Here is a 13,085-nt window from a genome sequence, read left to right as displayed (position 1 = left end):
GATGGTTGTATGAGAGAAAAACATTAGGGTTGTGTAGTGATAATGGGGCAGTTGATGGTTGTATGAGAGAAAAACATTAGGGTTGTGTAGTGATAATGGGGCAGTTGATGGTTGTATGAGAGAAAAACATTAGGGTTGTGTAGTGATAATAGGGCAGTTGATGGTTGTATGGTAGAAAAACATTAGGGTTGTGTAGTGATAATGGGGCAGTTGATGGTTGTATGGTAGAAAAACATTAGGGTTGTGTAGTGATAATGGGGCAGTTGATGGTTGTATGAGAGAAAAACATTAGGGTTGTATAGTGATAATGGGGCAGTTGATGGTTGTATGGTAGAAAAACATTAGGGTTGTGTAGTGATAATGGGGCAGTTGATGGTTGTATGAGAGAAAAACATTAGGGTTGTGTAGTGATATTGGGGCAGTTGATGGTTGCATGGTAGAAAAACATTAGGGTTGTGTAGTGATAATGGGGCAGTTGATGGTTGTATGAGAGAAAAACATTAGGGTTGTGTAGTGATAATGGGGCAGTTGATGGTTGTATGGTAGAAAAACATTAGGGTTGTGTAGTGATAATGGGGCAGTTGATGGTTGTATGAGAGAAAAACATTAGGGTTGTGTAGTGATAATAGGGCAGTTGATGGTTGTATGAGAGAAAAACATTAGGGTTGTGTAGTGATAATGGGGCAGTTGATGGTTGTATGGTAGAAAAACATTAGGGTTGTGTAGTGATAATGGGGCAGTTGATGGTTGTATGGTAGAAAAACATTAGGGTTGTGTAGTGATAATGGGGCAGTTGATGGTTGTATGGTAGAAAAACATTAGGGTTGTGTAGTGATAATGGGGCAGTTGATGGTTGTATGAGAGAAAAACATTAGGGTTGTGTAGTGATAATGGGACAGTTGATGGTTGTATGAGAGAAAAACATTAGGGTTGTGTAGTGATAATGGGGCAGTTGATGGTTGTATGAGAGAAAAACATTAGGGTTGTGTAGTGATAATAGGGCAGTTGATGGTTGTATGAGAGAAAAACATTAGGGTTGTGTAGTGATAATGGGGCAGTTGATGGTTGTATGGTAGAAAAACATTAGGGTTGTGTAGTGATAATGGGGCAGTTGATGGTTGTATGGTAGAAAAACATTAGGGTTGTGTAGTGATAATGGGGCAGTTGATGGTTGTATGAGAGAAAAACATTAGGGTTGTGTAGTGATAATAGGGCAGTTGATGGTTGTATGGTAGAAAAACATTAGGGTTGTGTAGTGATAATAGGGCAGTTGATGGTTGTATGGTAGAAAAACATTAGGGTTGTGTAGTGATAATGGGGCAGTTGATGGTTGTATGGTAGAAAAACATTAGGGTTGTGTAGTGATAATGGGGCAGTTGATGGTTGTATGGTAGAAAAACATTAGGGTTGTGTAGTGATAATGGGGCAGTTGATGGTTGTATGAGAGAAAAACATTAGGGTTGTGTAGTGATAATGGGGCAGTTGATGGTTGTATGAGAGAAAAACATTAGGGTTGTGTAGTGATAATAGGGCAGTTGATGGTTGTATGGTAGAAAAACATTAGGGTTGTGTAGTGATAATGGGGCAGTTGATGGTTGTATGAGAGAAAAACATTAGGGTTGTGTAGTGATAATGGGGCAGTTGATGGTTGTATGTCAGAAAAACATTAGGGTTGTGTAGTGATAATGGGGCAGTTGATGGTTGTATGAGAGAAAAACATTAGGGTTGTGTAGTGATAATAGGGCAGTTGATGGTTGTATGGTAGAAAAACATTAGGGTTGTGTAGTGATAATGGGGCAGTTGATGGTCGTATGAGAGAAAAACATTAGGGTTGTGTAGTGATAATGGGGCAGTTGATGGTTGTATGAGAGAAAAACATTAGGGTTGTGTAGTGATAATGGGGCAGTTGATGGTTGTATGAGAGAAAAACATTAGGGTTGTGTAGTGATAATGGGGCAGTTGATGGTTGTATGAGAGAAAAACATTAGGGTTGTGTAGTGATAATGGGGCAGTTGATGGTTGTATGAGAGAAAAACATTAGGGTTGTGTAGTGATAATGGGGCAGTTGATGGTTGTATGAGAGAAAAACATTAGGGTTGTGTAGTGATAATGGGGCAGTTGATGGTTGTATGAGAGAAAAACATTAGGGTTGTGTAGTGATAATAGGGCAGTTGATGGTTGTATGAGAGAAAAACATTAGGGTTGTGTAGTGATAATGGGGCAGTTGATGGTTGTATGAGAGAAAAACATTAGGGTTGTGTAGTGATAATGGGGCAGTTGATGGTTGTATGAGAGAAAAACATTAGGGTTGTGTAGTGATAATGGGGCAGTTGATGGTTGTATGGTAGAAAAACATTAGGGTTGTGCAGTGATAATGGGGCAGTTGATGGTTGTATGAGAGAAAAACATTAGGGTTGTGTAGTGATAATGGGGCAGTTGATGGTTGTATGAGAGAAAAACATTAGGGTTGTGTAGTGATAATGGGGCAGTTGATGGTTGTATGAGAGAAAAACATTAGGGTTGTGTAGTGATAATGGGGCAGTTGATGGTTGTATGGTAGAAAAACATTAGGGTTGTGTAGTGATAATGGGGCAGTTGATGGTTGTATGAGAGAAAAACATTAGGGTTGTGTAGTGATAATAGGGCAGTTGATGGTTGTATGGTAGAAAAACATTAGGGTTGTGTAGTGATAATGGGGCAGTTGATGGTTGTATGGTAGAAAAACATTAGGGTTGTGTAGTGATAATGGGGCAGTTGATGGTTGTATGAGAGAAAAACATTAGGGTTGTGTAGTGATATTGGGGCAGTTGATGGTTGTATGAGAGAAAAACATTAGGGTTGTGTAGTGATAATAGGGCAGTTGATGGTTGTATGAGAGAAAAACATTAGGGTTGTGTAGTGATAATGGGGCAGTTGATGGTTGTATGGTAGAAAAACATTAGGGTTGTGTAGTGATAATGGGGCAGTTGATGGTTGTATGAGAGAAAAACATTAGGGTTGTGTAGTGATAATGGGGCAGTTGATGGTTGTATGAGAGAAAAACATTAGGGTTGTGTAGTGATAATGGGGCAGTTGATGGTTGTATGGTAGAAAAACATTAGGGTTGTGTAGTGATAATGGGGCAGTTGATGGTTGTATGAGAGAAAAACATTAGGGTTGTGTAGTGATAATGGGGCAGTTGATGGTTGTATGGTAGAAAAACATTAGGGTTGTGTAGTGATAATGGGGCAGTTGATGGTTGTATGGTAGAAAAACATTAGGGTTGTATAGTGATAATGGGGCAGTTGATGGTTGTATGAGAGAAAAACATTAGGGTTGTGTAGTGATAATGGGGCAGTTGATGGTTGTATGAGAGAAAAACATTAGGGTTGTGTAGTGATAATGGGGCAGTTGATGGTTGTATGGTAGAAAAACATTAGGGTTGTATAGTGATAATGGGGCAGTTGATGGTTGTATGAGAGAAAAACATTAGGGTTGTGTAGTGATAATGGGGCAGTTGATGGTTGTATGAGAGAAAAACATTAGGGTTGTGTAGTGATAATGGGGCAGTTGATGGTTGTATGAGAGAAAAACATTAGGGTTGTGTAGTGATAATGGGGCAGTTGATGGTTGTATGAGAGAAAAACATTAGGGTTGTGTAGTGATAATGGGGCAGTTGATGGTTGTATGGTAGAAAAACATTAGGGTTGTGTAGTGATAATAGGGCAGTTGATGGTTGTATGAGAGAAAAACATTAGGGTTGTGTAGTGATAATGGGGCAGTTGATGGTTGTATGAGAGAAAAACATTAGGGTTGTGTAGTGATAATGGGGCAGTTGATGGTTGTATGAGAGAAAAACATTAGGGTTGTGTAGTGATAATGGGGCAGTTGATGGTTGTATGAGAGAAAAACATTAGGGTTGTGTAGTGATAATAGGGCAGTTGATGGTTGTATGGTAGAAAAACATTAGGGTTGTGTAGTGATAATGGGGCAGTTGATGGTTGTATGAGAGAAAAACATTAGGGTTGTGTAGTGATAATAGGGCAGTTGATGGTTGTATGAGAGAAAAACATTAGGGTTGTGTAGTGATAATGGGGCAGTTGATGGTTGTATGAGAGAAAAACATTAGGGTTGTGTAGTGATAATGGGGCAGTTGATGGTTGTATGAGAGAAAAACATTAGGGTTGTGTAGTGATAATGGGACAGTTGATGGTTGTATGGTAGAAAAACATTAGGGTTGTGTAGTGATAATGGGACAGTTGATGGTTGTATGAGAGAAAAACATTAGGGTTGTGTAGTGATAATAGGGCAGTTGATGGTTGTATGGTAGAAAAACATTAGGGTTGTGTAGTGATAATGGGGCAGTTGATGGTTGTATGAGAGAAAAACATTAGGGTTGTGTAGTGATAATAGGGCAGTTGATGGTTGTATGAGAGAAAAACATTAGGGTTGTGTAGTGATAATGGGGCAGTTGATGGTTGTATGAGAGAAAAACATTAGGGTTGTGTAGTGATAATGGGGCAGTTGATGGTTGTATGAGAGAAAAACATTAGGGTTGTGTAGTGATAATGGGGCAGTTGATGGTTGTATGAGAGAAAAACATTAGGGTTGTGTAGTGATAATGGGGCAGTTGATGGTTGTATGGTAGAAAAACATTAGGGTTGTATAGTGATAATGGGGCAGTTGATGGTTGTATGAGAGAAAAACATTAGGGTTGTGTAGTGATAATGGGGCAGTTGATGGTTGTATGGTAGAAAAACATTAGGGTTGTGTAGTGATAATGGGGCAGTTGATGGTTGTATGAGAGAAAAACATTAGGGTTGTGTAGTGATAATAGGGCAGTTGATGGTTGTATGGTAGAAAAACATTAGGGTTGTGTAGTGATAATGGGGCAGTTGATGGTTGTATGAGAGAAAAACATTAGGGTTGTGTAGTGATAATGGGGCAGTTGATGGTTGTATGAGAGAAAAACATTAGGGTTGTGTAGTGATAATAGGGCAGTTGATGGTTGTATGGTAGAAAAACATTAGGGTTGTGTAGTGATAATGGGGCAGTTGATGGTTGTATGTCAGAAAAACATTAGGGTTGTGTAGTGATAATGGGGCAGTTGATGGTTGTATGAGAGAAAAACATTAGGGTTGTGTAGTGATAATGGGGCAGTTGATGGTTGTATGAGAGAAAAACATTAGGGTTGTGTAGTGATAATAGGGCAGTTGATGGTTGTATGAGAGAAAAACATTAGGGTTGTGTAGTGATAATGGGGCAGTTGATGGTTGTATGAGAGAAAAACATTAGGGTTGTGTAGTGATAATGGGGCAGTTGATGGTTGTATGGTAGAAAAACATTAGGGTTGTGTAGTGATAATGGGACAGTTGATGGTTGTATGAGAGAAAAACATTAGGGTTGTGTAGTGATAATGGGACAGTTGATGGTTGTATGAGAGAAAAACATTAGGGTTGTGTAGTGATAATGGGACAGTTGATGGTTGTATGAGAGAAAAACATTAGGGTTGTGTAGTGATAATGGGACAGTTGATGGTTGTATGAGAGAAAAACATTAGGGTTGTGTAGTGATAATGGGGCAGTTGATGGTTGTATGAGAGAAAAACATTAGGGTTGTGTAGTGATAATGGGGCAGTTGATGGTTGTATGGTAGAAAAACATTAGGGTTGTGTAGTGATAATGGGGCAGTTGATGGTTGTATGAGAGAAAAACATTAGGGTTGTGTAGTGATAATGGGGCAGTTGATGGTTGTATGAGAGAAAAACATTAGGGTTGTGTAGTGATAATGGGGCAGTTGATGGTTGTATGAGAGAAAAACATTAGGGTTGTGTAGTGATAATGGGGCAGTTGATGGTTGTATGGTAGAAAAACATTAGGGTTGTGTAGTGATAATGGGGCAGTTGATGGTTGTATGGTAGAAAAACATTAGGGTTGTGTAGTGATAATAGGGCAGTTGATGGTTGTATGAGAGAAAAACATTAGGGTTGTGTAGTGATAATGGGGCAGTTGATGGTTGTATGGTAGAAAAACATTAGGGTTGTGTAGTGATAATAGGGCAGTTGATGGTTGTATGAGAGAAAAACATTAGGGTTGTGTAGTGATAATGGGGCAGTTGATGGTTGTATGAGAGAAAAACATTAGGGTTGTGTAGTGATAATGGGGCAGTTGATGGTTGTATGAGAGAAAAACATTAGGGTTGTGTAGTGATAATGGGGCAGTTGATGGTTGTATGAGAGAAAAACATTAGGGTTGTGTAGTGATAATGGGGCAGTTGATGGTTGTATGTCAGAAAAACATTAGGGTTGTACAGCATGATTACCTAACTGTGCCTCTCGTGTTTCCCTTGTTTTCATAGCAGTGTTATCAGGAAGTGAGACTGTATGCATCTGAGTGTATTTAAGGTATTTGATGCTGAGATGCTGCTGCAATATAACACTGTTTACAGAGTGAGTAACACTGTGGAGAAAAGCCCTGTGTGTTTTTCTGAAGTCCTGGTGGAGACACTTTGACTGTGCAGAAAAGCCCTGTGTGTTTTTCTGAAGTCCTGGTGGAGACACTTTGACGTGGAGAAAAGCCCTGTGTGTTTTTCTGAAGTCCTGGTGGAGACACTTTGACTCACCTCAGGCTGCTGGAGGAGATAGAGCTGAGGGTGCTGGTGTCCAGAGCACATAGGTTAGAGCCAACAGAATTCAGCTCCACACTGCCGAGGGAGTTCCCAGCCCCATTCAGATACTTAGAGATAATAGCTTTACTCTGACAGAGAGCGAGAGTTAGAAAGAGAGAGAGAGACAGAGAGAGAGAAGACTTAAGCTTCATGCTGTCACACTTGCAGTGGGCGATAGGGGAAAGAGACACAAGGATGTTTTAGTTTGGATCTAACACCTGTGAAGAAGATTAATTTTCATGGTCTTTTGGCAGAAACAAAAAATTCACTCCACAATTTATTTACGTGACATGACATCAGAGCACATGGACCAGTGTGAAGGAGGAGTCTGGATTCTAACCAGGTCAGGGTTCCACTCCCCGTCCGACGGCTTCATGAGAGCAGACAAGGTGTCCACTGTGGTGATGTTCCACTTGGCAATGTCCTCGGCGGTGGCCGCGCGGGAAGCTGGCCCCAGCATTTGGACCACTGTGTCAGAGATTCCTCCCGGATAGGCCTGACAAACAAAACACCATCTTCACTCCACACAAACTCCAAGACACCACTACAACAGAGTGCACCTCCTTTTCAGGTGAACCCTTCTCTCCCTCTTCAACAGCCTTGGAGTGAAGACCTTTAGAATGTTTCAGTTTAAGTCTTTTGAGCAATAACCCTAACCCTAATATCTTAAGATAAAAACAACAAATGTTTCTCTGTTTTTTTTTAACAAGGAGAAGAAGTTGCAGCGTTAAAATTGTGATTTTTTTCATGTTTTGTTTTCACTTTCACCTTAACCTTCCTTTAATAAGTGTATTGTTAATGTGTATTGTTAATAAGTGTATTGTTAATAAGTGTATTGTTAATAAGTGTATTGTTAATGTGTATTGTTAATAAGTGTATTGTTAATGTGTATTGTTAATAAGTGTATTGTTAATAAGTGTATTGTTAATGTGTATTGTTAATAAGTGTATTGTTAATAAGTGTATTGTTAATGTGTATTGTTAATAAGTGTATTGTTAATAATTGTATAGTTGTACTCCTACTGTCATCGTGTAATATTGCACAGTGCACTTTATGACTGCTGTTCTCTCACACATACCGCACGTGTAACTGCGACATTGCACATTCACTGTAACAACTGCACATGTAACTGCGACATTGCACATTCACTGTAACAACTGCACATGTAACTGCGACATTGCACATTCACTGTAACAACTGCACGTGTAACTGCGACATTGCACACTCACTGTAACAACTGCACATGTAACTGCGACATTGCACATTCACTGTAACAACTGCACATGTAACTGCGACATTGCACATTCACTGTAACAACTGCACATGTAACTGCGACATTGCACATTCACTGTAACAACTGCACATGTAACTGCGACATTGCACATTCACTGTAACAACTGCACATGTAACTGCGACATTGCACATTCACTGTAACAACTGCACATGTAACTTAAATGCTAATACTCCAATACTAAGTCACTTTCATAGATCTACCCCAGCTGTATTTTTCTCTTGTTTTTTTTATAAGATTTTTTACTTATTTATATTGTCTTCCGTATAAGATTTTTTACTTATTTATATATTGTTTTTTATTCATAATCGTCTGGTAATGGAGGATTAGCAAAGTAAGAATTTCATTGTCCAGTGGAACTGTCTGTTTTGCTGCGCACATGACAATAAAACTCTTCAATCTTAAATTTAAGTGTATTGAATTCAGGCATGACACTGTTCTCAGCAGAAGTAAGCTGTGATTGTTGTTTCCATGGTTACCTGATTCAGCTTGTGGAGAATAACCTCCTGGAGGGCGCTGTCATCTGTCTTGTCTGTGATCTCCTCCAGGTTGTCCTTGAGTGTCTGTACACTCAAGCAGGCGTCAAACTGAGTGACGTTGTAACCGAAAGGGAAGGCATCGTTGTTTACGGTCACCTGAGTGATCTCTCCCTCAGTACAGCCACTCCCTGCACAGAGGAGCACCAAACATCAGACACATTAACACGCTGTGAGGTCAGTTCCCTGACATCAGACACATTAACACGCTGTGAGGTCAGTTCCCTGACATCAGACACATTAACACACTGTGAAGTCAGCTGTTTTATATTCTGTACATAAATAAATATGTGATAGTGTGTCTGTGTGCGAGCGCGTACCAACACTGCGTTTTGTGCGATGCTGTTTTTGGGCCTCCTGTCGGAGTGCTCTGATCTTTGACCGGGGAACCCCGTTGGACCTGAGCTCTTTGATGAATACCCTGAGAAAACGTTTCTTTTCTCTCTGAAAAAACACAGACAAGCCAAACATTTACACACACGGTTATATAAACACACACACACACACACACACACGCATGCCAAACATTTACACACACGGTTATATAAACACACACACACACACACACACACGCCAAACATTTACACAAACGGTTATATAAACACACACACACACACACACACACACACACACACACACACACACGCATGCCAAACATTTACACACACGGTTATATAAACACGCACACACACACACACACGCATGCCAAACATTTACACACAAGGTTATAGAAACACACACACACACGCATGCCAAACATTTACACACACGGTTATATAAACACACACACACACACACACACGCGTGCCAAACATTTACACACACGGTTATAGAAACACACACACACACACACACACACACACACACACGCCAAACATTTACACACACGGTTATAGAAACACACACACACACACACGCATGCCAAACATTTACACACATGGTTATATAAACACACACACACACACATACACACACACACACGCATGCCAAACATTTACACACACGGTTATATAAACACACACACACACACACACACACACACACACACACACACGCATGCCAAACATTTACACACACGGTTATAGAAACACACACACACACACACACACACACACGCATGCCAAACATTTACACACACGGTTATAGAAACACACACACACACACACACGCATGCCAAACATTTACACACACGGTTATATAAAAACACACACACACACACACACACACACACACACAAGCAGGCCAAACATTTACACACACGGTTATATAAACACACACACAGACACACACACACACACACACACACACACGCATGCCAAACATTTACACACACGGTTATAGAAACACACACACACACACACGCCTAACATTTACACACATAGTTATATAAACACACACAAGCAGGCCAAACATTTACACACACGGTTATAGAAACACACACACACACGCATGCCAAACATTTACACACATGGTTATAGAAACACACGCACACACACGCCTGACATTTACACACACACAGTTATATAAACACACACAATCATGCCCAGCATTTACACACACGGTTATAGAAACACACACACACAAGCAGGCCAAACATTTACACACACGGTTATAGAAACACACACACACACACACACATGCATGCCAAACATTTACACACACGGTTATAGAAACACACACACACAAGCAGGCCAAACATTTACACACACGGTTATAGAAACACACACACGCACACGCCTGACATTTACACACATGGTTATATAAACACACACACACACACACACACGCCTGACATTTACACACAGACAGTTATATAAACACACACAATCATGCCCAACATTTACACACACGGTTATAGAAACACACACACACACGCCTGACATTTACACACACACAGTTATATAAACACACACAATCATGCCCAACATTTACACACCCGGTTATAGAAACACACACACACACGCCAAACATTTACACACATGGTTATATAAACACACACACACACACACACACACACACACACACACGCATGCCAAACATTTACACACACAGTTATAGAAACACACACACACACACACACGCATGCCAAACATTTACACACATGGTTATAGAAACACACACACACACACACGCCAAACATTTACGCACACAGTTATAGAAAAACACACAATCACGCCCAACATTTACACACACACGGTTATAGAAACACACACAATCACGCCCAACATTTACACACACACAGTTATACAAAGACACACACAATCACGCCCAACATTTACACACACACAGTTATACAAAGACACACACAAGAACAGCGAGACTAATGCACCCCCCCCCCCCCCCCCCCCCCACACACACACACACACGCCTTCATGTCATCATGCCAGATTACAGACCTTAGTGAAGTTAATCCAGAATGATGACCTGAGATACAGAGGCAGAATACCAAGATTCTCCAGCGTGTTAATAGTCCAGTCAGCAGGAGACCTAAACAAAGGATTTGTATTGGCATAAATGTTCAGAACTATGAATTACATATATCACTGCAGATATTTCATGTGAATATCTTTTCTGTTATCGTGCAGCACTGAGGTGCATATTTACAGTGGGTGTCTCTGTATGTGTGGATCTGTCTGCTTTTACCCATAAGTCGTGTTTCCAGACAACAGAAGCACCTCCATGGCATTGACTTGATCGACTGTGAAATCAGGACAGTTCTTGAGTTTCTCCAGAATATAGGGATCAGAGTTCTGAATGTAGGAGCCATCCAGAGTACAGCACATGTTTCCCAGAATGTCTAGGTTCTCCCTGCTGATGCTGGTTCCTGATATACCCTGATTATGAGAGAGGAAGAGGGTGTGACATTTATGGAGAGAATTAATGCTGACTTCTGCGTAGGCTCTACGCCCTGGCCTATGCCGTTGTGAGCATTTATATTTCTGTGTCGTGTGTCTGCGTCACTCTGTAATCACATCGCCAAATCACCAGTTTGCGGTGGGATTTCTATGCCACTGTGTTGATTTTCTTCGATTGCAAGGATAATGTTAAATAAAAAGTCAGAATTCAGCCCTTGCACAGCAATATCTGTAAAACAAGCTTTGCGATCAAAAGAGGGACTAGTTTCTAAACTTTAAGGGACAAACGGAGCTCTCACTCAGTTGGAAATTTTAATGACAATGTTCAACGGCACCTGAAACGGAGCGGCTCATGTTGGAGTTGGAGCTAATAAATGTTGAACAGCAGTTACTTTCACTGAAATGACTGCTACACAGAAAAGAGAGGGGACGTCAGAGGAGACGCTGTGTATGATGTGTAGTTACGTTTCAAGGGAGGTGCGCGTCAGGCTACGGTGTAGGATACGCGGCTACGCAGAGCCTAGGCCGTACACACGGCGTAGATTCGATGCAGAAGTATAAATTGGGCTTTGGACAACGTCCCCCGGCTCATTCTGAGACCTCACACATCCTGATTACCCTGAGATACTATGTGACGTTTAATAAATCAGTTAGAGGAATTCTACGCTTAACTCGGCTGTTTAATAAATGTTGGTGATTTGTAACTTACCAGGCAGGTTCTAGCATTGCTGAACAGGATCTCTTTTCTGAAGGACAAGGCACTGGAGAGAACGCTGAAGTCAGCGAAGCCCAGCGCTGTGAAGTATGCCCGGCAGTCTGACGGGCTGATTTTTGAGTAGCTAATCGATGGAGCGGATGGAGAGCGGGGGATGGAGGAGCCAGACATTAATCAGTCACATTTTTTACTTAACAACTAATTTATTTGTATGAGAGAGAGGGGAAGGGGGGGGGGTCAGAAGAGGTGTGATGTGATTGTAATGTGATTGTGATGTGATTGTGATGTGATTGTAATGTGATTGTAATGTGATTGTGATGTGATTGTGATGTGATTGTGATGTGATTGTAATGCGATTGTGATGCGATTGTGATGCGATTGTGATGTGATTGTGATGTGATTGTAATGTGATTGTGATGTGATTGTGATGTGATTGTGATGTGATTGTAATGTGATTGTGATGTGATTGTGATGTGATTGTGATGTGATTGTAATGCGATTGTGATGCGATTGTGATGCGATTGTGATGCGATTGTGATGCGATTGTAATGCGATTGTGGTGTGATTGTAATGTGATTGTGATGCGATTGTGATGCGATTGTGATGTGATTGTAATGTGATTGTAATGTGATTGTGATGTGATGTGATTGTAATGTGATTGTAATGTGATTGTGATGTGATTGTGATGTGATTGTAATGTGATTGTAATGTGATAGGTGATTTTTAGTGATGACTGGGGAGCTCAGACATACCTGAAATACAGAAGCAGGTCGGCAGGGTATTCTGTGAAGTTGAATGAGACATCGTCTTTGACGTAAATGTACATGCAGGTCAGCTATGAGAGAGGAAAGAAACACGTTACAGTGTGTGTGCAGGTCAGCTGTGAGACAGGTCACAGTGTGTGTACGGTGACTGTGAGACAGGTTACAGTGTGTGTGCAGTGACTGTGAGACAGGTTACAGTGTGTGTGCAGTGACTGTGAGACAGGTTACAGTGTGTGTGCAGTGACTGTGAGACAGGTTGTGAAATAGGTATGTTAATTC

General features: G+C 40.8%; 1 protein-coding gene across 1 annotated transcript in view; it reads right to left on the bottom strand.

Annotated features, from left to right (window-relative positions):
* The window catches only part of LOC115817064 (mesothelin-like protein), a 20,130-nt gene extending 7,262 nt beyond the window's left edge, over positions 1-12,868 (bottom strand). Inside the window, exons 1-8 of the mRNA XM_030780306.1 lie at positions 12,795-12,868; positions 12,037-12,166; positions 11,116-11,306; positions 10,869-10,959; positions 8,793-8,916; positions 8,416-8,603; positions 6,986-7,141; positions 6,601-6,734 (exon numbers count right to left, since the gene is read on the bottom strand). Coding sequence (XP_030636166.1) covers positions 6,601-6,734; positions 6,986-7,141; positions 8,416-8,603; positions 8,793-8,916; positions 10,869-10,959; positions 11,116-11,306; positions 12,037-12,166; positions 12,795-12,868 — 1,088 coding nt within the window. The remainder of the gene's footprint in view (positions 1-6,600; positions 6,735-6,985; positions 7,142-8,415; positions 8,604-8,792; positions 8,917-10,868; positions 10,960-11,115; positions 11,307-12,036; positions 12,167-12,794) is intronic.
* Positions 12,869-13,085: the final 217 nt, after the last annotated feature.

Source organism: Chanos chanos, chromosome 7 (assembly GCF_902362185.1).
Source record: "Chanos chanos chromosome 7, fChaCha1.1, whole genome shotgun sequence".
Classification (NCBI taxonomy): domain Eukaryota; kingdom Metazoa; phylum Chordata; class Actinopteri; order Gonorynchiformes; family Chanidae; genus Chanos; species Chanos chanos.
The sequence above is the reverse complement of the archived record's forward strand: the minus strand, read 5'-3'. Positions and strand labels throughout refer to the sequence as shown.